The sequence below is a fragment of the Python bivittatus genome, unplaced genomic scaffold, assembly GCF_059951505.1.
Source record: "Python bivittatus isolate LINGU-HERP-01145 unplaced genomic scaffold, Pbiv_v1 ctg000610_np1212, whole genome shotgun sequence".
Taxonomy (NCBI): domain Eukaryota; kingdom Metazoa; phylum Chordata; class Lepidosauria; order Squamata; family Pythonidae; genus Python; species Python bivittatus.
The window spans coordinates 51,078,816-51,104,838 of NW_028277088.1; the positions used below are offsets into that span (position 1 = coordinate 51,078,816).

The 26,023-nt window shown below is 36.9% G+C and overlaps 1 protein-coding gene across 1 annotated transcript in view; it reads left to right on the forward strand.

Annotated features, from left to right (window-relative positions):
* POU6F2 (POU class 6 homeobox 2) overlaps positions 1 to 16,108 on the forward strand; it is a 302,481-nt gene extending 286,373 nt beyond the window's left edge. The window contains exons 8-10 of the mRNA XM_088149999.1: positions 1,096 to 1,264; positions 6,089 to 6,257; positions 10,326 to 16,108. Of these exons, the coding sequence (XP_088006125.1) occupies positions 1,096 to 1,264; positions 6,089 to 6,257; positions 10,326 to 10,830 (843 nt within the window). The 3' untranslated portion in view covers positions 10,831 to 16,108. The remainder of the gene's footprint in view (positions 1 to 1,095; positions 1,265 to 6,088; positions 6,258 to 10,325) is intronic.
* The last annotated feature ends 9,915 nt before the right edge of the window (positions 16,109 to 26,023 follow it).

The window sequence follows — 26,023 nt, forward strand, 5'->3', positions numbered from 1 at the left end:
CTAAAGTCCACACAAAGTTGCCAAGGTTGAGGAACACTGCTATAGTGTAATATAATCTTGTGTTGGAAATATCTAGTTCCAGCATAACATAGAAAAATTATTTGAAGAATACTTACTTATATGAATCTAAACATGCTAAAATGATTTTGCTTTTTAATTCACAAAGATACCATCATACTAAAAGTTTGTAGTCAAATTACTTTATTTAAAAACACACTCAAATTATTTTAATTTGCAGTGATTGAATCAGTTCGTATCTGAGCAGTTCAAAAAGACTTTTAAAATCTGATTTTTTTTCAACAACCACCAGTTGAATTTATATTAAATTAATAAAACACAGATTGGATTGTATATTTTGTGTTTGATTTCATAATCATAGCCCCTTACTTGGAATAGTCATGTTTTGGAGAGGAGGAAGCTAGAAAAATGTTGACGTCTGAATCTATTTCTTTTTCAATTCATATTATAAAGTTATATGGTTAGCATTTTGTACCACTGACTTTTTCCACACAAGAATTATAAGAATATTATTTTACTTTTTAAGGGGCTTAGTGCACAATCCAGCCAACATTAAATTCCACTTATTTCAGTATTCTTAATTAAGCCACCAAAAAAACTGGATTGGAAACTGCTTAATTTTAGTTAATTGTGCAAGTATCAGTAAGACTACTTAGAGAGCCCCAAATACTTGCATTACTCTTTAGGTTTGAATTTCATAATTTATGAAAGTTTTGGCCAAATAATTGCCCTAAGAATGGGTTCATTTCCGGCAGTGAAAGCCCAGGTTCAGATATGAGGGTTTTATACAAGACTTTCCTTCTTGCAACTGGAAGCTTCAACTGGGGCAGAACAAATGCTATACCATTATTACATCAGTTATGTTGCTCCTGATTATCACTGAAAAATAGCCACTCTGTAGGTTGTTGTTTTGTTTTGAGAGAGAAAGATGGGAGGGAAAAAACGATAAAGTGAATACTTATTGTTTTTTTTTTAAAAAGGTTATTTTTCCAATGCAGTGTGACAGATAGAGTGCTATGACCATTACCTACATCTTATTTTATTGCTGAAAGTGTCTTTGTTTATCTTTGTCCATAGCTCCATCAGCCCTCTCAAACACAAGTAGGACAAGCAGCCTCACAGTCTAATCTTCTACATTTGGCTCATAGTCAAGCATCTGTATCTCAAAGCCCAGTGCGCCAGGCTTCTTCTTCTTCTTCTTCCTCCTCCTCATCTTCAGCTTTGAGTGTTGGCCAATTAGTCAGCAGTAAGTATAGCTCTCTTGTCTTATTTCACCCTTTGTCTCCTTGTTTCTCTATCTACTTTTTTCCTTGGTTTTATGTGGCTTTTATACATATTGGGAATCTGGTGGGAGGGGCTTCCATTCCTGTGGAAAAACTTGTCCCCAGAAGTGAGAGTCACTCCGTCCTCTATGACTTTTCAACAGCTCATGAAATGCTATCTCAAAGAGCCTTTGGGCTGTGGATGGAACCAAAATACTACATTATTCTGGGTGAGATGTGGTACCATAGGGTGATGTATTGATTGGATGATGTGGTTTGTTATTTTATTGTTGTTGATGTTTGATTTTTGTAAACTGACCAGATTGAAGTGGCATAAAAGTCCCTGTAATAAATAACTAGAATAACTAAGCAATCACTAATTGGCAGTACAGATGGAAGGGGCTGCAGATAAACTATAAGCAATAAATGTTTTGGACTTAATTCAAATGAGAAAATATTTATGCAATATGCATTCATTCTGATTGTATCAGCATATGTGATCAGGAATGTGTGGACCAGGAAAATTTGTTCCATTTTTATTTCTATTTTTTAGGGACTATTTTCCTATCCAGCAATTTGTAGTTTGATTTTGGATCTGAAATATACCAAACTGAACTCAGACTGTAAAAGCTTCCACTTATTAAAGAGCCTTACAAGCCTTCACCTATCCCACCTCCTACCTTCCACCAGCCACTACAACATTAAAGTGTGACAAAATTTGCCTTAGATGACAGGAAAAAGCTTTGTTGAAAAAGAAGAGCAGGAAGTGTAAAACTAAGGTACTTGTTCTGGGAGTTGAAATCCACACATCTTAAAGTTGCTGAGATTGAAAAAAAAAACAAGGCAAGAGAATGTGGAAGTAGTAATCCACCACACAGATGAGAGTCATAATGGTGAGAGAGAGAGAGAGAGAGGGAGAGAGAGGGAACTAGCCAAAATAATGACAAATGACAAAACATGCATCATGACATTATGACACAAGTTCTATCCTTTCATATGTGTATTCCAACATTGCACACAAATACATATAGGGCATCATAATGCATGTTTCATTCCTTGCCTTACCCCTCTGCCAGATGCCCGTGCCAACACTACAGGTAGAAACAAAGGTTGGAGTTTGTAAATATTTCTAAATTAGATCTTACTTTTAGTGAAAAAAAAAAAAAAAAGCCTGGGCACAAATATAATGCCCATTACTGAGATATGCATATTGCAAAAAGCAGGATACTGGTTGAGAAATGGCAAATTATGTGGATTACTTTATGCCAGTGCAGCATAAAGTATTGTTATGTCAGTTTCGATCAGGGTGCATATGTATGTTTCTGATGTATTTTGAGCAAGATTGCATGATTTTATTTCTTTCCTCCTGGATGGGACTTCTTATTCTCCCTTAGACTACATCTGGGTATTGAGGTGATTTGGCATATGGTAACTAATAAACCTGTGTTTTCTGTGGTTGTAAAGAACTCTACAGTATTGTGAAAGTACCTGAGACTTACATATTACCTAGAGAGCAGAATGCAGGCTGAACCAAGTGGCACTGAATGAGTGAGAAGCTAGGGAACCATTTCTTTATTTATTAGATATTTATCACAGCAAGAGCCAGTGCCAAAGTAATGTGGAATGATCTCAAAAAGCTAAACAAGATCAAACCTGGATTGGGAAAGACCAAACAAACCCAAGAAAGTAAAAACAAACCAAAACAATAAGTCCATGTGGTAAACGTAACTCAAACTCAACACAAAGGAGTCTTTATTTTTTATAATGCTTTTCCCTTTAAAATGGCACTCAAAATTGCTGCATTGGTTTGCAGCAATCTCTAATGTCCCATTTGATTGATGAGGACACCACTGTCTAATATGAGCCAAGCCACAATTTGTTTTCTTTCATGCAGTTCATTCCTGATCTCAAACACTGTTTTAGGACTTTGAACAGGTTCCTTAGATTTCAGACCTTGAGGATTGTAATCACAAGTGCAAAATATAGTTTGGATCCCAAGTTTCCACACTGGAAAAGAGTAGACCAAGTCTATCAGTTTCTCAGTGTCAGGCTTATCTATCTTGGTAAACCTGCTGCAGAGGCTCCTTAGTCAACAGAACTACCTGAAAGGGTAGACCTGTTTTTTCGATATTATCAAGCCCAGTGTTTATCCAAAGTGCAGCCAAGCACAAAATCTGTAGTTTCAGGAACAAACCTACTGCTCCAAATACTTTTGTGCAGCATAAGATCCAAGTAATGCACATTTTTCATTATATTAGTTGATGAAAAAGTTTGTCCATCAACAACATGAAAGACACATTAATTCCAAATTCTGGATGAGTATATCCATTTCTCCCCATTTTCACTGCAGAAACAAAAAGCAAAAAACCAAAAACTTTCCACCCATAGAAGAGGAAAGAAAAGCTTTCCTTAGTGCTGAACGTCTGCTTTTCATGCAGCAAGTCCCAAATTTAATATTTGACCACTGCAGCTAGGTCTGGAAAAGTCTTCTGTCTGAAATCCTGGGGAGCTGCTGCTAGTAAGTGTAAATATGGGCTTCTCTATACTGGATCTGGTAGTCTCAGTGTGTCCATCAGGGTCCTTGCCTACTTAACCTCTTACCTATAAAGATGAGAAAGTATCATGCTGCAAAGCCATGTGTCAGCCTCCAACCTCAACTTTATTTCCAAGAATGCCTCTTATCCCTATTGGGACCATAAGCTTTTACCAAAAATAAAAATTATGACCAGTTCTAGTAGCCTGGCGATTAGTTTGGAGGTGAGCCCAATTGCTCAGAAAAAAATAGAAGCAAGCAGGAATATTAAAGAGTGACTTACCCGAGAAAGGGCTGGGGGAGGCAGTGAGGGCATATAACTAATTGTGATGTGATAGCCATTTTGAGAATGGGCAAAAGACCCCCAAGAGCCATTTTGCATGAGCATATATATACTGTTCTCAGAAATGTAAGAAACCTCCAGGGTAGATAATACTAAATGCAAATTATACAAATTATAAATACAATTATGTATACAAAATTATGCATACAAAGTATAATAAAATCCTGCATATTCTATACTTCCTGGGAAAATTACAACAGATGCCCATGAAAGCAGACTTGCACAAATGATGACTAATAATGATGGTCCAATAGGTTTCTTTTTCTTTTTCTTCTTTTGCCTATCTACAATTGTTAAATGAAAGGAATCACCAAGCATCTGGTAGTTCACAAGTTCCGAACCGAATAGTAAGATTTTTTTTTTTTTAATGAAAGCAGCATAGCAGAGATCTGTGCTGATGAACATAAAGGATGGGACAAAACCAGAGGCTGATATGTTTGCTGATATAAATGAGGATACATTTATAGATGTCTTTTTGTAATTGCCAGCAACATGCCAATAAAAATAGCTTCCCTACAGTGACTAGTCTCAGTCTATTTAGAAAAAATGTATCATGTGAGCTTAGCCAACTTACTGTGAGCCTCTATGTCCTACTCCTTCTACCCCATGGCATATAGTGAAGGCAGGGAAATTGACCTTGAGGTCACAAGTTTGGGAATCACCCACAAAATAAGGGTAATTATCTAGAACTGTAAAATGTATTTCATCTTATTGCAAATTATATTTTATGTATTTGTTGGCTTTAGTTTTCTTTCTTCATAATGCCATCTAGACAGCTAAGTGGAGAAGAATTTTTATAGTGCCACTAAATAGTGATGTGATTATCACAGACACACAAAGGCCAAATTCTCAACGGTTACCGATATCATCTACTATTAGCTAGTAATTATCCATGTTAAACATGAACATCTGATGACATATATTTAAAGAAATATGTTGTAACACTGAACATCTTTCTCATCTCAGAAGCCCAAGGAATGAGGTGGAAAACACTGTACAACAATGGTTTCAGTACATGCAGGACTGAGCGACCCTTTGAAATCTTCCACCAGACTGTTGTCTGCTGCCTCTACCAGTCTGGAGAATGCTTTCATTTAGCAAGGAATTAGTTGCAGAAAGGGAGGGAGATGCCATTCCCAGCTGCTGTATCATTTCCCTCAATAAATCCTAAATTGATAATGTTTCCAGCATCAAAAAAGTCTTCCTCTAGTAGATAGCTTTTATTACGTGCCCTTTCAGGGACAAAAGCTGTTGTCAGAAGAAGACCAATTTATTCTCTCAGCACTATGAGTATTATCTACCGAGAGGCCAATAAAAAAATGAAATGGGGGTCAGTGTTAGAGTTGGAAGGCTGGACTTGCACATGGAAACTTTCTAGGATGATATAGAATAAAATATTTTAATGAATCCAATATACAAGCAAAGCATGACAGAGATATATGTACATCTCTCCATAAATATGTCCTTAAGTCTCTCTGTTAAAATGCAACTGCTTTAGATGCAACGCAAAGAATATCTATTTGAAATTTAAGAATTGAATTCCCTTTTCCCAAAATAAGACATCCTGAATACTATTAGAAAAACAGTCTACAGCCCTGAGCAGCAGCTGGTTTTACCTGAAGTCCTCTCTACGAAGAAAGTGAAGGTTTGCAAGTCAAGATTCCAACACGCTGCAAAATAACCAGACAGCACACATTGTTTTATTAAAAGTGTTCCTCTTTCCTTTCTATCCCTTTTTCAACTGAAGATGAGCCACTTGGTATTAATTCAGTATCCTTGCCTTATCTACATTTTTGTACTTTCAGATATGCTGCTTGCCTTGCAAAACTATCTGGATACAGGAGGCTTTACCTCGCTTTACGGGAAATAATTCACTTAATTTAGCTGGGTAGGATATGAAAACATTCAAAGTGTTTTCTGTTATTTCAACAGATCCCCAGACAGCCTCCAGTGAGGTGGATGGGGTGAATCTTGAGGAAATCCGAGAATTTGCCAAAGCTTTTAAAATACGACGCCTGTCCCTTGGTCTCACCCAGACACAAGTTGGTCAAGCTCTAAGTGCCACAGAGGGTCCAGCCTACAGCCAGTCTGCCATCTGCAGGTAACAAAATGCATAGTCAATCCTCATTTCTCCAACCTCATTCTCTTAAGGTTTATTGCTGTTGTTGCTTGCTGCCTTTATAATTTTATCTATATGTCCAGCAGAGCTCCTTTATGTGAATGAATGTTGGTGTTAGTGAGCAGATAAAATACATAGCATCTCCCCTCTCCCAAGGTTTTATTTATTTATTTGTGCAGTAACAAGTAGGGAACGTTAAATATGTTCCTGGTCTTAAAATTTAAGGCAGCATGAAGTTGGAGACCCTGCTGCTGCTGCATAAGCCCCAGCTGACCCTCTTAATACTGTGCCATTTTCTACTGATGTGGATTCTGAACAGATATTTCATGGGTGCCACCCTGCTAGGTTTCAACTTATACTACCATTGCCCATGTTACATATAAGATGTTCATGGATGATGCTGTTGAGGTGGGAGGAAGGCAAACACATGAAAATATTTTTCTCAGGGTTTCTAGAATTAATTCTATATCTTCTTCAATGTTTCAAAATAAAAATGTGTGTTCAGAGAAAGGAGAACAATATTCAGAGCATAGTGAAAAACCATGGAATGCAGCAGCCTTGATAGAGTTAAAGGTCTTTTGATCAAAGTACCTATGTCTTCATATATGTGTGTTACTAATCCCATGTTTATGCATGAAGTAACAAACCCACTTAGGTAACAGCTTTTTCCTCTTGGGCAATGTAGTCTTATAGTTCTCCTCCATCAGTGAGAGCCAAGAAACGAACTCTAAGCTCATTTAAGTGGATTTTGTTTTTGGTGATCCATGAAATGCTCTGTCTTTTTATCTGCTCTTTATACTTCTAATGTATTCCCCATAGAATGGAAGTGTACTTTTCCTGCAGTTTAAGACTAAGGTTATAAATAACATCAGTATGGGGTAGTGAGCTTGCAGCTCACATTTTGCTCAATGATTTTCCATAAAACCCATTGATTGTTGTTAAATACAAAAAGCTCCATAGGATCCTCTCACTCCTATGGCCTCCCCTACTGTTTTTTCTTATAAGATACCTCCCTGTAGAAAATAACCTTTATTCAGTGTATACAAGGATACCACTGCTGGGAATTTTGTTTCAAGACTTGTATATCGTTATACCAAATATCACATACAGAAGCACAAATGTTAACAAGGCACTTTAATGTTATGAATATGGTTTTCTCATGCCCGTTGTTTAATTTTAATGTAATTTATTTTCTCCATGATTAATTAATAAAGGAAACCTGAACTAGCAGGTTTTGTTTTGTTTTAAAGCAGTGCATTCAGTATTATTATACTGCATTGCATTATAATAGTACTATACCTTAATGCTTAGATTATTAGATTTTCATGTGTTTGATGGGTTTTGTTTTTTGTTTTGTCTGGGTTTTTTTGTTTTGTTTTGTTTTTTTGGGGTAATGCACAGATTCTGGAGACTTGGGGTGCTTGGAAATCCATGCCTTGGATTTCAGTGAGGCTGAATGATTACTGATGCTCATCAGTAATTTTAAATTTAAACTATTACTTGCATTGCAAATATCACTAAATTCAATTCAATAACAGGGCTGCAGTTACATACCACAGGAAACATATGAGAAAATTATTAATGAAAGCTGCATCTATGATAAGAATTATAGAGATGAACAGCTTTTTAAACAAAACAGACATCAAAACAGGTATCATTTCCCATGCCATTAAGTTGGCATTTATTTAATGGCATGTAGACTACACTTACATTTGATATCATGTATTCAGAATAACAACATGGAGCAAAATGGCAGAAATCACTCCATCATTAAGCAACCAAAGACTACTACAGAAGGGGTTTTCCTCCTCTACAACACTCACCTGGTCCTTCAGTCATTTTGCAGAGCTGAGCTACTGCCACTTAGCAAAAGGAAGAATGACAGGCCTAATGGAGGATGGGTTAAGCAAAGCACAACATTCCAATGGGTTGTGAAAAGAGTTCAGTCGGGCTGAGGTCAAGGGTAAGGCATAGATAGTTTTATGAACCTGGAAGCATAGCAAAGTTGTTTGACAGTTCTCAGGAACATGAAAGAGAGGATCATCAATGCATTAGTTAAGTTGGATGGATCATGATGGTGTTCTCAGGTCCAGTTTTTTTTAATTCAACAGAGACATAGTACTGGCAGTCCAATATTTGCCCAAGCAACAAACATCTAAGCCCATCACTGGAATTGTGACTCAGAAGTTTTTCTTAATATGGAAGCTGTTTATTTCTTTGTTTTCCAAATCAGTTAACATATAAATATACTGTATAGTACAATTCTTTGAAGGACTCAGTAGCATAAGCAAGCTAATTTTTTTCCAATAACTGATTGATGGATTCATGACTGAGACCTGGGTTGGGGTCAAAGCTACCTTGTGAGTTGAGTTTTCTCTAAACACTTGTGACAGTACTGAAGAGTTGGGCCACTCTTGAACCAAACAATACAGAATTTACTATTGAAAGAGTAGTCTCTGTATTCATAGTTTTGTTTCCTATTTTCATCCTCACCCCAAAGTAACAAAGATCCTTACTTCTTACTGTACAATACACACTTTAGCTGACACATTTTATCCTAGCATTGAGTGATGCAAATGAGAAGATCTTATTTGAACTTCATAGCAAATTTGTGAGATAGATTAGGATGAGGTTTACCCTGAAACCATTGGCTTCTTATAATTGAACCAAATCTAATAGTCTAAGGGCTAGTTCAGGAAAAAAAAATATTAACCTTCAGGGGAGCCCCAATAAGGGGTTTGTGCATCCCTCTCTAGTTATTATCATTTTCAGACACAAAGTTACATGTAATGTTTCTTGTTCTGTCCAACATAAATACTTGCCTATTTTTAAAATATGTATATTAATAATGGAGCACACGTTAGTGAAAGCAATCACATTTCTGTATGAATCGAACTTGAGTTTGGTAGACTAGCCATGCTTTTAATCTCATTACACATTTTACAACAGCATCTCGGGGAGTAAATTGCACTTTTTCTGTGAATGAATGTAAAAACAATGTAATCTATGAAGCTACAAATAGTGGATAACATAAGACTTAAAACTGGCTTGATTTTAAGGGAAATAAAGTCTTCAGCTCAGTTTAGAAAATTTTTTGCAGGTACTGCAAATGACTTGTAAAATGTGGTCCAGTAAAAGAGTTTTGATGGTAAAATGAGACCTAGAGGACCTCATTTACAGGAAATGATATCGTTTGGCACAGTGTGGAGACATGCCACAATAAACCCAGCTTGATGCCAAAGCATATTAGTTCACTATTATGCTGGGTTTCATCGGGAAGGCATGAGTTTCTCAAAGCACAACTACTTGTGGAGATATTCAAGGTAATTACAATGTGTCCAGCTGTTTGAATTGAAGATTGCAACAGCTTTGGGGATTTTGAAGGGACATGATGCTAACTTGTGTCCAGTGAAAATTGCTTAAAAATAAAAAGGAAAACAAAACCTGAACTTAAGAGGCTAACAACCTCTCTGCAAAATTAAAATAGCAGTGTGTGCTGTAGAAAGTAAACTAGTTCCCAGTAAAAATAAAAATAAAGGAAAACAAAGAGTCAATTGCTGTCATTTCCTGTTTCTAACTTTTGGGTTCAGCTTGCTCATAGTATATACGATTTTGAACATGCTGAAATCTGAAACATATGCTTTAAGAGCAGTGCCCTTCCAGTGCACACACATAGTTCTCCTGGCTGGAGCTCCATCCATTTCAGTGAAGCAGGTCGATCTAGATGAATACACTTAGGGGCATGGGGTCAACACGCTTCACAGAAATGAACTGAGAGACCCATCTGCACCAGATATTAATGTGAGCCTCTGAATGCACATGAGTCTCAGTCTGAAGCAACTAGTTAGAAGGAATAGCATTCTGATGACATTTTGTCAGTGTGATTGTATTTGTTTGTCTGTTTGTTGAAATATATCAATATCTGTAGAGTTAATAATTTTTCATAATCCATTGTAAATAATCTCTGCCAGTCAATTAGTCAGGCAGGCAGGAAGTCCCACCCTGGCAGAGCATCAGTGTAAGACTCTTCTTTTTCAATTTTCCCCTCAGACACACCATCCTGAGAAGCCACTTTTTCCTACCACAGGAAGCCCAAGAGAACACTATAGCTAGCAGTCTGACAGCCAAACTGAACCCTGGCCTTTTGTATCCTGCCAGGTTTGAAAAGCTGGACATCACCCCTAAAAGTGCCCAGAAGATAAAGCCGGTGCTTGAACGGTGGATGGCTGAGGCTGAGGCCCGCCATCGAGCAGGTATGCAGAACCTTACTGAATTTATTGGAAGCGAACCATCCAAAAAGCGCAAGAGGCGCACTTCCTTCACCCCACAAGCTCTTGAAATCTTGAATGCCCATTTTGAGAAGAACACCCATCCCTCTGGGCAGGAAATGACAGAAATTGCAGAGAAACTGAACTATGACCGGGAAGTAGTTAGAGTCTGGTTCTGCAATAAGAGGCAAGCACTGAAGAATACAATTAAACGCCTAAAACAGCACGAGCCTGCAACAGCAGCCCCGATGGAGCCCTTAACAGACTCTCTGGAAGAAAACTCTTAAATGGATAGATTTAAAGGGGGAAAAAAAACACACACACACAAAAACGGACACCGTTTTCAACTTTTGAACTCTGTAAAGATGCTCTTTCTCACCCTTGTAAGTAAAAGACTGTGGAAGCAACAAGATGGACAGAACAATTTATAAATGTCTGTGGGATTTCCTAGAAAAAAAATAAAAAATATGAAAAAAAAAATACACAGCACTTAGGGTGTGTGTGTGTGTGGTAGAACTAGTTCCAATAAGCCAGTTTTTTTTTTTTTATGGACTTAAAAATAAACCAAATAACTGCTTACTTTTTCTGTATATTATGGAAATGTGAACTTGTTTTGCGGAAAAAGAACCCACCAACAACAAGGACAGCAAACTTTTAACTGTTTTTAGGAAGTGAGAGAGTACAAGCCTGCCACCTGGAGGAGTGATTGTGGTCTTTCAGGTATCAAGTGCTTCTTCACAATGAAAACTATTAACCAAAGTCAGAAACGTGACATTGAAACTAGATTGTTGGTCAACTCTTTTGGGAGTCCTACATTGTGTTTTAAATTTTTACACTTGTCGTTTGCAGAAAGGAAACAGTAATAATTAAAGGACTTTCTTTCCCCCTGCACCTTCTCACACATACCCAGCACGTGAGTAAATTTCACTCGGTTTGAGCTACAGTGCTCAACCCTCTTGTTGATCATATACAGTTTTGTGATCTCCAAATGTTTGTGTGCCAAAATGACAGTTTCCCTAAACAGTGAATTTTAGGGTTTGAAGACTTTATTTCTTTGCAGTTTGAGTGACCTTTTATTTTAACTGCCTTCTCCATCCTAATACCACTGAAATTTATTTAAAATACAACTGATTTAAAAAAAAAAAATACACAGGCTGTAGCAGTCAGTTCAAGGACACATGAAGTTACCTGAACTTTCACTTACTGTAGACAGCTTGTCACTTTCTCTGTCCTTTGGCCACAAATTGGAGAGGTTACCAAAGCTACTTTTGTAATATAATTATAAACTGTACCGTTTGGTCCAAAATACAGTATCAATGTTTATGGTTCTTTCTATGTGAAGCAATTTCTCTCCAAAGTCTGATAGCCAAAGAAATTTCTTGGGAATCTAATGGAAAACAAGCTACTGGCAAAGTGATGAAATGAGAACATTGGTTAAGTTTGGTTTTTTAACTAAAGCATTTCTTTTGTTGTTGCTGCTTTTGTCATTTATTTATTTATTTATAGCACTTGCAACCTTCAAGACTATGGATGAACTCAGAAATGGTTTTGCGATTGCTCAAAATGGCTAGCTACAGAATGAATATTTTGCAAATATTTATTTATCTTAATTTTGAAAGGAGCATTAGGAAGCAGAGATTGCCTCCACATACCAGCTTTATGGCCAAAAGATATTAGTGGGAGTTGTAGAAGACAGTCAGAATTAATTAAACCTTATCGTTAAAGGTTGGAACTCAGGGTCAGAGTTCTGCTCATTTATAAACTAATGCTAATTCTATTCCAGACTTTTAAGGTACATTTGAATTTGAGATTGAATTACTAAATAATTCTCCAGTTGATCTTAGTGTAAGTCCAAAATTACTTTCTCTTTTAGCACAACTACTCCATTGTAACTGAGTATAAATTGTGCACAAGATCTGTAGCCTTAAGGGTTCCACTTGTCTCATGAGTTCTTTCCTGTCTCACTGGAAAATAAGAGGAGTTAATTAATTGCTCATCTTAGACAGATCAGATGCAGAAGAAACTGTTCCATTCTAGAACTTTGTCTATTCTGATTGCGGTTAATTTTGTATTCTTACTGGAGTTCTAATCTACTTTTCCATTTAATTAAGTTTGCACAATACAATTTTTTGGCAGATTATATCTGAGATGTTAAAGTTACATGAAAGTCTTGATGTACCATTTCCAATCAAGTTTGGTTTCTTGCGCCAAGAATGAGCTCCATGGTCACATATTAATTGACACCATTTATGAGATTCAATTGACCATGTAGCACAAAGCATTTAACTGAAGCAGAAAAGATGGATTCTTCTTCTTTCTAAAAATTCCACAGGAGCCAAATAAGTTATTGTGTTTATAAACATTCTATTATTAGAATAGAAATAATTGAGTAGAACCTTTAGAAAACCATGCACTCTTATTCTTTGTTTAGTAGATTAAGGACATAACACTACATGAACAAAAGAGTGAGAATTCCCCATAAGCAGAAACAGATTAATTACATTAGCATCCTAAAGTTATGTATATAAAATAAACATCAAGGCGCTACTAAATGTGGACATATAGCAAGTCTATATTCATCAGGTTTTAGATGGAGTGTGCTTGTTTGTTTTGGCTGAGAGTAGATTTCTGCTTATTTTCAAAGTAAGATCAATGGAATGATTCTTCCTTAGGGATTAGACCTATTGAACCTTAGGTGAATTTAGCCTACCAAGATACCATGAAATGCAAACATCTAGGTCTCAAAGCACTCTTCAGGAAAAGAATGGAATAGGAAGCCCCTTTATTCAATCTAAATTATTTAAATTACACTTCAGTTAGAAAGCACTACGAAGTTTCTGTAATGAGCAGACTAGATAAAACTATGAGGAACAAAGCTTTCAGTTCTTCCATATTCAACAAAACTGTTTCTTCTCATTCTTCAAGAGCAAAGCCTTCCAATAATTAATAAGCCACATAGCTTCAGTAGTGAAAAGGCCAACCCATTTCCAGATTTGGTAGAGGTGCCTGGATATGATAATGGATAGCTACAACACTTAATGCTGATTAATTTGTTAAAGGTGTTCCCCAAAGCTGTACCTTAGTTATAGAGAATTGGTAGGCTTAATTAAAATCATGCAGGGCCAAAGAGATTGTTCATAGGCCAACACAACCACTTAAAAAAAAGTAAAAGGGTTTTGAACTTCATATTCCTCAAGTTCTGTCTCCCTAGTTGCAATATCAGCACCCAAGCATCATTCCAGAAAATAAAATAGATCAGCTGTTTGCTGCTTTTAAAAAACAAGTTATCAAATCCTCCTCAATATTGCCGTAAAATCACTACAGCCGCTGAGGAGAATTCTTCCACTCTTTGTAAACAGTTTTTATGATTTCTATAAATAGAGGTTGGGCTCCAATGAGACACATGCATGCACTAGAGCATTTACACAAACATGATGGCTTTTGTCAGTTCTCAGTATCATTACATTATTGCAGGCTCACTTGAACGCCACATTTAAGGGAACATCCAGAGCAGTTTTTCTGAACTCATGAGGTGCTTCAGTTGAAAGAAGCCCTCAAAAACCTAAATTTTCCATGGGTAAAAATGTAGATCTTTAAATCCTGGCCAAATTGTGTAAAGAGCTGTTATACAAAAAACTATATTTTGCATTTCTGGGTGAAAAAAAGAGAGTTGATTTTCAAACAGTGGAGTAAACCCTCATCTCTAGTCCACCATAATGGATGTAATCATGAGCTTAATTTTCTTCCAGGCTTATATACATCCCTTCTTCCTGTCCTCCTCAGGCACAGCTACAGGGAGAGCAGAAACTTCCATTTTGAGAAAACCAGTTTAGCATGTTATCTGACCTCTACCTTCCAGTTCATCTTAATTAGGACTTGTGAAAACAAGCCAGCTTCAAAAACTGTGATTTAAAATTCACTTCTTTCTACTAAAAAGATTGAGTGAAAATGAACTGCAGTACTATTTGCCCAAGTTCTAATGGACACAGTAGTCTGTGATTATGAAACAGAGAAATGAAAGTTTTCTAACTCTTCCTCACAACTATGCTAAACGGTCAAGAATTCAGGGAGGAGCTCAGTCACAGAATGCTAATCTGGAGTTTACCATTATGCTGAGTGATCTGTCAATTATACATCTTCTGAGTTCAGTTGGAAGAATGAACAGGAATTAATTAGCTGTAAGAATAAAAATTATTCAACTATTTTTGTGCTTTGTTCCTGGATGTGTCATTTTCTCTTTTGCTAGTAAAGGCCTAATCCTACAGTTTGTTCCCTGCCCTGCAAATCCATGAGATGCACCATGTATGGGATACCCACCTTTGTCACAAACTCCTGCATTGCATCAGTGTCTAAGCGGCATCGCCTTGGTGTTTGAGACAGTATCATGCCAAAAATGCTTACATGTTGAGTGTACAGGTTCAACTGAACAGAAAAATACCAAATCCATTTAGAACTTTTCAGTTTATGTTATAATCACACAGACGAAGAAGTAAATCAACAAAGAAAGGAAAAGGGAGCTAAGAAGGAACAAGTAGAGGCGTGTCAAAGTACTCAAGCTATAACCAAAAAGAAATATGTATAATGCCTTTGCTCGTCTTCTCAAGGCTGGACCAAAGCTCATTGTATGTAGGTATATGCACATTGTATAGATATGGCTAAATGTTGCTGACAATCTTGCAATACTAAACTGTTACTATTTTAAAAAAGAAGAAGAAAAAAACCAGAAACTGTTCATCAATGTTTTACCTCAGCACTCTACTTGTACCCAGTTCATGAGCAACACTGAATTAATTTAAAATAAAAATAATAGAAACTAATTTCCATGTAAATGTTTGACTGTAAAAAAAAAATGTTTCAATAACATTTTGTACTGAGCTTTTTTGTCATGTAGTTTGCTTGTTTCCAATCTGAACCTATATGGGGCACATTGGTTTATTTATTGTTGAGAAAGTGTTTCTTTTTTTAACTTTAATTTTATATATATATATATATATATATAAATATAAATATATATATTTTGGTCTTATGTGCTACTGGGTGCAGTCCAGAAACATGATTGCTGCATATCCTCCATTTTAATGGCACTTCCGCAAGGCTCCAGCGCCTGCTCCCCTGAAGAGAACGGAGGCCGTGTAGCAATAGGAAGTAGGGTCTTGCTCCCAAAATCTACAGGATGGTCACCAGGGTCACTTATGAAGCATGCAGAAAAGATCTGCTGTTCCATGCAGAGCACATGCAGCAGGAAAGATGGCAGAGAATGAGACGGAGTGTATTGTGTTCTTCACTTGTTTTTGTTTTTAAGGAATAAAAATTAAAGGAATTGATATGGAGGACTTGTGACCAAGAAGCCAAACTGGTTATTTCAAGCTCCTTAACTATTCTGACTTTGAAACCAAAGCTGATTTATCTGCACAGGTTGCTTAACATTAAAAAAATAATAATAAACTGACAAAAACTGTACTTTAACTAGAGCAATATCTGTATGGTCAGTAAAGCTGCACTTTGTGTATTTCTTAACAGCTTCAGATCTGTCACTTTTAATTTGTACCATAAAAAAATAAAGAATTGTTTGACATGAAAAATAAGCTTCCATCCTAGGCTTGTCCCTAAGTCTCTTGAATTATTCACAGAATCAAACCTCATGTTATTTTACATCAGTTCAGTACCAAAACATTTTAAAAATGTGTGAACGAAATTGAAAGCTGGTTTCCACAGGTAGGCTGAAAAGAGACAGTAGTTTTAAAAGAATTAAAAGATAGTATAGAGATAGTTCCTTAAAATGAACATACATATCTCTTTTATGCCATTACTCTCTCTAATCAGACATTTCAAGTTTTAAAGCTGGGTTTACAGTCTCACAAGAATCCGGGTTGAATGTCTGGAAATCTCATGAGATTTGGCAATCTCATGAAATCTTGAGTAATTGAGAATTGAGCCATCACATGAGATGGAGATTGAGAAATATTGAATATACATGTATTGAGAATCATTAATATGCTGTCAAATATTCTGTGCGACATTCCAAGGCAATAAACTAAATAGGAATTGTTATTACCACAATGCGCCTAAAGAATAAGGCCTCCTTGTGTAAAAGCCCATTGTATTCAAATTCATTCACCACCATACATCCACTGGATACTACTTTTATTCTAAGAACATATCCAAATGGAAAATAGGAAATAGAATTGCACTACTTACATTGGAGAGAGCCAGTTTGTAGTGCAATTGCAGTGGTTAAGGCACCAGGCTAGAAACCAGGAGACCGTGAGTTCTAGTCCTTCCTTAGGCCCGAAGCCAGCTGGGTGACACTGGGCCAGTCACTCTTTCTCAGCCCTAGAAAGTAGGCAAGGGCAAACCACTTCCAAAATCTTGTGAAGACAACTGCAGGGACTTGTCCAGGCAGTCACCAGGAGCCAATGCTGATTTGAAGGCCCGCCCCCTAAAAGTTACATTGAACCCATTACTCAATGATTTATCCATGTGTATGTGTGTGTGTGTCTGTATATATGTATATATACACATATACATATATACATACACACATTCAAACACATCCTTGGTGCTTCCTAATGGGAGAAAGAAGGAAGAGAATTTGATTCAGTGGACTGACATGTTTATTCTCAAATCACAGTGACCTTTGCATCAGTGCATTAGAGAGTTTAATCATTTGTTTACCCTAATGGTTCACATCTCCCACACATAGAAATGGTAAGGTGTTTTTAACTCAGCTGATTAAGGACCTATGTTTTCTTTTATAGGAAAGATTAATTAATATAATTAATATCTATCTATATCTATCTATATCTATCTACCTACCTATATATAAATATAATACATATCTGCCATTGCCCCCGCCCTATGGAACACTCTTCCCCCAGAGGTGAGGCAGGCCCCCACTCTTCTGGCCTTCCAGAAAGGGCCGAAGACCTGGCTCTGCCAACTCACGTAGGGCGAGAGGGGATATAACCAACCCTGGGGGTGGCTAGCACCTTGAAGACACTCCCCGAATCTAATAACTCCTTGGAAATATTTATTATTTATATAGGAAGTCTTCTTGTAATGTATTTTAATTCATATTTATTCTATTTTAATTCATATTTATTCTTTTTACTGTAAACCACCCAGAGTCGCTCTGCAGTGAGATGGGTGGTAGCAAATTTAAAATATAAAGAAATATAAAGAAATAAATAATATCTTACATGCTCCGCCCTAAGACCATCCCCTCACCTGTCAGCCTTATATTTACATTATTTTATTTTATTTTATTTTATTTTATTATTTTATTTTATTTATAACTATTTATATGGCTGCCCATCTCACCAGTGTAACTTTGGGTGACTAACAGGAATTATAGTTGTCAACCTTGCCACCAGTTTTTGCACAAAAAGCAATCAATATATCTGCTTGAAATATTCCTCACTCACTATAGGATTCACTTATATTGTGAATTTCATTGCATCCTCTCTTAAACCAGTGAGCACTTTTAAAAATAACAACAAATTGTAAAGGTACATCATTCAAAACTTATTTCTATGAAATTTAGTATTTACACTGTCCTAAATTTTATGTAAATTCACCTCATTTTTATAAATAATAATCATAATAAAAAAGAGTACAGCCATCCTCCTTCTAAATAATGTTATTTTTCCCCTCTTTCCACTCAGAAATTGGGTGATCAGGACACTCAGGGCATTATAAGGAGGATCCTGCTTCTTTCTGAGATGAAGATCTAGTTGGACAACCCTAAAATGTATTTACTCAGATTGAATCAAATCTTTATTTCAGTCAATGACCAGCATAAAACAACATTAGAACTATAAAAGTACAACCATTCCACTATGAACAGGGTGATTTATAAGGTGTGAAAAAATAATAATTAGAATTACTAACACAAAGCTATAAAATCACACATCACTTCAATCTACTTATCAACATCTCTATGTAACAATTAGAGTTAATATGTATATTACATCTATATAAACTATAATATAATGTAAAATAAAATAGTATGATATGTTAATATATAAAAAGACAATAGCAGTAAAAACTAATGGCCAAATAAAATCAACCATAATACAGGTATATGTATGCTCCAATAGCTCTTACTGGTGGCCATTTCTTGGCATATAACATGGCAACTTTATATATTATGGAGGGATTACAGTCTGAAAGTAGTAAGAAAGTAGACCTGGATGATTTGGCAGCCTTGCATGTAGTATGGAGATAAGAGCACTTTGAAGATCTCTATAGATTGAACTCTGAAGAACGTCATGTTCAGTTTACTTGACTTGCCCAGAATTGCAGGGCATAAACAATCCAAGTGTGCGATCTTCCTCTATTGCCCCTTCTAAGTACCTGAGGTATGCCACAAGTGTTACCTCTGGTTGCCAGCTCTAAGGAGATGAGAAGCCCTATTAGTGTTCTTTTTCCCTTATTACCTATTTAAAAAAAAAAAAAAAATCTAGATTTCTCATAGCCCAGGAAAAATAAATAGGAGGAAGAGAGGAGAGACCTAATAATGCTAATTTCACTATCATTTATCAGTTTTATATATTTTGGAATCCATCCTTCAATGTTATAAGCAAGGCCCATTGGGAGAAAAGAGAACCATAATCAATAGCTGAATATCCACATTCTGGCTTCCACTTTCACCACACCTGCCTCAAGATATAGGCCGGCATTTGCAACACAATAGGAACATGAAAAGCTGCTGTTAGAAATTTGGAGTGGACAAGGTCCAAAGGAACAATATTAGGAAAAGAACCCAACTGAGCACCATAAAGAAGATGGACCAGCCATCTTTGCTTCAAATAATTTTAGGGGAGCACATATATAACTGCCATCTTTTGACTGCAAAATTTTTAGGATGATGGGTGTACTTTTCCGATCATTTTGAACAACACAGGAGGAATGGGCCTTCCTGTTGCCAAAGGTATGAAAGACTGCCCCCAAATGTGGACCTGTCCATATTTTGATTTTCTGATAATTTATTTCTAAATCATGTCTTCATGGAGAGTTCAAATTAGAAATAATAAACATCAATCAGCTGAGAAGACTTTCAGTTTTTCCCACAATGTAGCTTGGGAGATACAATCAAATGTCAGTGAAGGCAACATCTAAAGAGATTGTGGTATAAGTGAACTATTTCTTAATTAAATATTGGAATACTAGGCACTGATAAGTGTGGAATAACTCCCTCTAAAATCAGACTATTCCTTCACCAGAAAGTTATTCTAACCAATCACTCCCTCTCCCTCTCCTACTCCCTCTATTGTAAAGGTTACTGATTGTACTAAGTCTGTAATGTGATGGGTCTGTAATTTGCTGGGTCATCTTTCTTTTCTTTTTTTAAACTGGGGATTATAATTGCAAGTCCTCAGTCCCTATGGATAGGATCATATTTATCTATAAATGTAAAGTGAGAGGCCAAAATAGGAGTCCCACAGACTAAATTGTTCTTAACTAGCTCATGGGGAAATTAGATTATTACAAAGGAAGGCCTTTGCATAACCCCATCTTGTGCACCAATTGTGCCTTTTCCTAGATCAGGAGCCCTTCAGACAGTCACTCATGGCCTAGTCTCCTCACAGCTTGACTACTGCAACATGCTTTACATGGGGCTGCCCTTGAAGACCACCCAGAAGCTTCAATTAGTCCAGAATGCAGTGGTACAAGCAGTAATGGGCATGCCTTGGTACGCCCATGTAGCACTTCTGCTTTGTAGCTGCACTAGTGTAATGGGCTGTAAGAATAACTTTGAGGAACAGGAAGAAGAGCTGTAATCAAGACAACAGTCAGATAAAAGAAATTTGAGTCCAAAGCAGAAATGTAATTTGAGAAAATATCTCCGACTTGACTCTCCCTAATTCTCTTGAAGATAAAGGCAGGGAAGGGGAGGCACCTTAGACTTGAAAGATTTATTGTAACCTTATAATAAGAGTAGTATTACCATTCATAACTTTGGTTTCCTGGTATGGTCTACCTCAAAGAGCTGACAACTGGTTGCCAGTTTGCTTCCAAGTGCAATTCAAGGTGCTGGTTGTTACCTATAAAGCCCTACATGTCATAGGGCCTGCTTACTTGAGGGACCACCTGTCATATCTGTCCAGCTGATTTGATCCTGTAGGGTTGGCACTCTGGGTTCCTTTGATTAAACAATGTCATCTTCAGGACCATAGAAGCATGACTCCTCTGTAGCAGTGTCTGCCCTCTGGAACAAGGTCCCCTGAGATCCAGATGGCCCCCACTCTGCTGTTGTTTAGAAGAACTATTAAGACGTGGTGTTCACCCAGGCCTTTGGTGAGGAGAGTGAGACCCCTTGCTTCATCATGCTTGCCATCTTTTATCTTTATCTTTTACATTTCATTGATTTTATATTGATTTCTTTGTTTCATTGTTGTGAGGTGCCCAGAGTCACTGAGTGTTGGTCAGCATACAAGTTTAATTATTATTATTAATAAGAATAATAACAACTAGGTACTTTCCCTATCTTAATTGGGCAATTAAATTTTCAACTTCTGCAACTGTTACCAGCATCCAAAAAGGTGGTTTTTTTTACAATATATCAGGGGCTTCTTTAATCCACTGCTTCATCACTGCAGAATTTTCTAAAGTACCTTCCTCAGGCCTCACATGGGATATTTCTTCATAGCTAAGTCTTTAGAGGCTGTCAGACATGTCTGTTGGGACATAAACCTGGACTGTTATGCAGTTGCAAGGACAGTGTCATAATGATTACAGAAATTTTTCCCAAGATGCTGTCTGGGATGGTCCATTTCAGCACCATCAACTGCCCCACTCTGTACATGAGGGCTAGTTCTTATACAGTGAATGAAAAACAACTTGAAAGCTAATCTGAAGTTTACAAAAGCAAGGGACAGATGGAGACACACCAATCAAACCAAACGTGGGGTTCAAGCAGTTTGTAATGTAGGTCAAGAAAGAATGCCAGAATAGGGGGATTAGTTAATTAAGAGTTCCTGAGAAGGTGTTGGTGGAATTCTGATCAAAAGGATACAAGAGACAACAATAAGCAAAATTTGCAGTGTCTGGCTTTATACCAGTCAGGAAGTGTGGAGAACAGGTTTTTGCTCTTCACCAGATCATTGTGACGTGTGTGAATATGAGAAAGTTTATTGTATTTATTTTTTATTTAGAGAAGGCATAGGCTTGAATGTTATAATGTTTTGTGTGAATATGAAGTTAAAAGGCAATTGCTGAAAGCAATAATAGCAGTACAGTTCAACGTATTTATGGATAAATGTGTAAGAAATGCTTGGGGTGACTTTATACTGTGTTAGTTGAGACACAAATATATATGTACTTTTGTATGTAGGCAATGCCATGTTGTTAACTGAGAAATTAAATGATTGGCAGAGAATGTTAGATTGTGTAACACAGCAAGGAGTATGGATCTGAAAACTAATGCAACAAAGATCAAGATAGTGAATGAATGTGAATTGTATACAAAAGTGAATGACCAGTATGAAAGAAATAGGTTGAATTGGTTTGGTCATGTAGAGAGAATAAATGGGGAATGAATTGCAACACAAATAAATTAAAGGAAAGTGAATGAACCCAAAGGAAGGGGCAAACTGAGAAAGTACAGCTACATGATCTTGAAGAGATCCTCCAAAAGAGAGAGGTAAGAAGTTTTGTTTAAAGAAAAGACAGTGTATGATGCAGTATATGGATGCAGTGAAAGCAAAGATTATTTGTAATATTAGAAGGTATGGAGAGGTGTAAATTTACTGATTTACTTCCTTCCTTACTGAAATGAATATTCCATTCAGCCCCAGAAAATGCTCCAAATAGCTTACAGAGGTACCAAAAAATACACCAAAAAAACAAAACAAAACAGCAACATAAAAATTATAACCCAACTTGAGAAATGATGATGATTGATGATGATGGTGATGTTTTCCTGTTCATCGTCACACTTAGGAAAATCCATTCTTCATAGCAATCATTTCCTGCAGGATGGGAATCTAACATACTACCAATCCCCTCCCAAAAGCCGTTCAAAACACCCAAGTCTTAGCAACTTTCCTAAATGCTAGGAGGGCTTGTGGTCACCTTTTTAAACTCATACCTTTAATTTCTTTGGCTGACTATTTATTACTCCTTTTCTGTGCTCTGTATGACAGTGGTTATCCCTATGGGTAGGTAGTGATGTATAAGGAGAAACAGGGACTTGTTTGACACCTTCCAGCATTTGATATCTTGTTGGCCCCTATCACAAAATGCTTTCCGACACAGGACCTTTAGATGTACCTGCAACTGCCAAGCAGTAAGATTATGCAATGCTTGCAAGTCAGAGCAGCTCTTGCACTGACACACTTATTGGCCTGCAAAAATGTAACCCTGATGTCAAAGGATTTTTCTAGATTTCTCTTGATTAGAAAAAAATATCAAACAGCAGTAGAAGGGGCCACCAGCTGAGCAGTCTGAAATAATTGTGACATTCTCTCAGGTCCTAAACAATTTGGATAGTGAAAAAATAAGAATTAAAATAAAATAGGGGGTATTACTTTTAAAAAAGTAGATAAGTCTCTGTGCGCAGAATAGACAGATTGATTATACTCAATCATGCTATCTTATATGATAGGCTCTTGTTTACTCTGATTTCAAAGTGGAATTAGAGATCTGGGGAGCTTTTTATTGTTTCTTTCTTGACAAATCTGTCATTCCTAGAAAGCTGGGCTACAGGAAAATCAGCTATAAAATAGAATAATTTCAGAACACCAGAGAAATTACCTAGTTTGATTAGACAGTATTTATAAAATGTGCTTCCCTACCACCACCACTACCCTACCAAAGAAAATGAACAGATTCATTTCTCCTTGCCACATTGCTAATAAATATAATCATCAGTGATTTTCCATAATTATTTACATGTAATACCTGATATCTGAATTTTTTTACATCGCAAGAATCCCTTGGTCTGTATGAACATAATTATCTACTGATATGAACTGAGGCATTACTCTACAGGTTTCTTTCTGTGAGTCACACAATCCTGGTTTAAGTTCTTACAAATTGCTGTTCCACATGTTGTCATGGTATCTATGTCCTCTCCTTTTGGCACTAAGCAAAGGCCAGGACCTTCTGGGGGTGGAGCAGGAAGTAAAAAGTCAGAACGGCAACCATGACTGCATCATCAAAGCCCTGCCCATTTGTACATACATGTGATATTGACACATATACAAAAGGAGTGAGACTTCAACTGCATGGTCACAGCTGCCCTCTTGACTTCTTTGCCCTCTTCCCCATTACCTCTGTCAAAGGCAGTAGATTCAGGTCTTAGATCCTACCATTTAGTGTGGGGGATGGACAATTCCACTCAGCCCACCCTATTTTCAAGACCTACAGGACCCATTCTAAGAGCTGGCACTACGGTAAAATGATTTCAGAGGAAGATCCTGCCAGAGGCCACAGCCCCCAGCATGAAGTAAGGCCAGGAGGAACCGGACATTAAAAGCAATTGAAAAATTGGCAATCTCTGACTTGTCATTTCTGGTTTCTGGATATACACTCATATATTAAGTTCTCAAAACAAAGACCAGATTGGACAATGCGAAACCTGGATAGCGCAGTGCCTCTGGCAGAAAGCATCCAATTCTATTCAGGAGGAGGGACACATGCATTCGTGATTAAGAGGAGGAGCAATGGAGCAGCCAGTCTGAATGCATTAATCTTCAGCTGCTGCCTGGAAGTTGTTGATACAATGGGTAACAAAGATCATTTCTCATTATTCAGCAACATCTGGACAACTTTTCTTCAGCTCACTACTAGACTGCTGGGTAGCTGAATTGCTGGATAGTTCCCATTCTGTGCTTTGGCCAGAATGGCTGGTGATTAATTCCGAAAGGCTTTCAAGTCTTTTTCCTGGCGATGGAGTTCTGCTTCTGAGCATATGTAGATTGATATTCTCTGAGTGTTAAGAAATCATAGCCAATTCTGACACTTCTAAGAACTGGAATCTTTGGTCAGGGTGCAAATGAATCTGAAGCCTTTGTTAAAAGAAGAAAATGATAAATTGCAAAACAAAGCGATGTAATGCATTTTAACTAGCTCGTCTCCAGCTGATGTTACTGCAGGCACCAGGGGAAAAAGGAATGATATAATTACATATCTCCAGAGCATACAATTATCAACATAATCCCGGCCTAAAGTATAGACATGCCAGGGTTGCGCAGTGTTCCAAAAAAGTGCTTCAGTAGCGTCTGTCTGAAACTCCTTAAACCAGCTCCACATTTCTTTGGGATTATACGGTAGCGTTAGCCCATAATAGCTAACCAAATATATTTGAGAAGCTCAATGCATGGACTGGATAGCAATATTTTTCTTCTGCCGCCAGTCATTCTCTCTTCCTTTTTGCTGTAACCAACATTATACACAGACCACAGAGACTAAGAAGTGTTAAGCAAGAGAATGTAAAGGCAGGAAATAAGAAAAAAGGAAATCTAATTAAATCTAGTATTCTGGGTAGGTCTATACCCTTAATGTACTTCCTAGTAGGTGGGACCCAGGAAGTAGCATGTTGATTGCAGGTGAACTTTAGATAGAAATCCTAGCTTGCATAGAATAGTGTGAGTGTTTCTGCTTGTAACATACTGGCTATCGCTAACCGTACTGAATCATCACCATTGTCTGGACAATTCTATTCCACCTTCATAGTTAGGAGGAAAAGCTACATGTGACATGAGTACAACTAAGGCTGCTAACCTAGTTTATGCTTCTTTAGCTGGCTAAAAACGATCGTGCTAAATACTCCCTACAGCTGATTTTTAAAATATTCTGGCTGATAATTCTGGGAGTTGAAGCTCCACCATACCACGATGAGGAAATGTGTTATACTATAATTGAAAGCATGCTAAGCAAACAAAGCCACTTCCCAGAAAATTTGCTATTTAAAGTCTGTGTAACTACTGTCCCAAGGCCCTTATCACCCCAAGCAACTTGTTGAGAATTAGATTCGATATACCCTTATGGATGTACATAGGCAGATCTACTGTATGCAGACCTATTTTGTATAGTAAACATGAAAGAGATGGCCTTTTCAGACGTGGTCAGTTGGATGAAGATCTATTCTTGAATTGATGGTTGAGCCAACTATTTGTTTAGAATTCTTTTCCTATTTTATTTTATTTTTGCAGTGGCCTGAAAAAAAAATTAAATAAGGCAGATTTTTAAAAAATTAAAAGGCAAACTACAAATTGCCTATAGAAGATTAGCCAATATTGCTATGCATTGCTACTTTCTGTGTATTGATGTGTTTCATTTAGCACTATAAACAAGCTAATTATTTTGTCGAGATTTTCTCTCTTTCTTCACCCACAGGCTGTAGCAAAATGAAACTGAACTTGTTAAATAAACCACTTAAAAATATGAAAACATCAACTACTTTTTTTCTCAGAAAGAAAAAGTAATACAATGCATTATGTATACGAATGTTACAAAAACAGTCTCATAAATTTC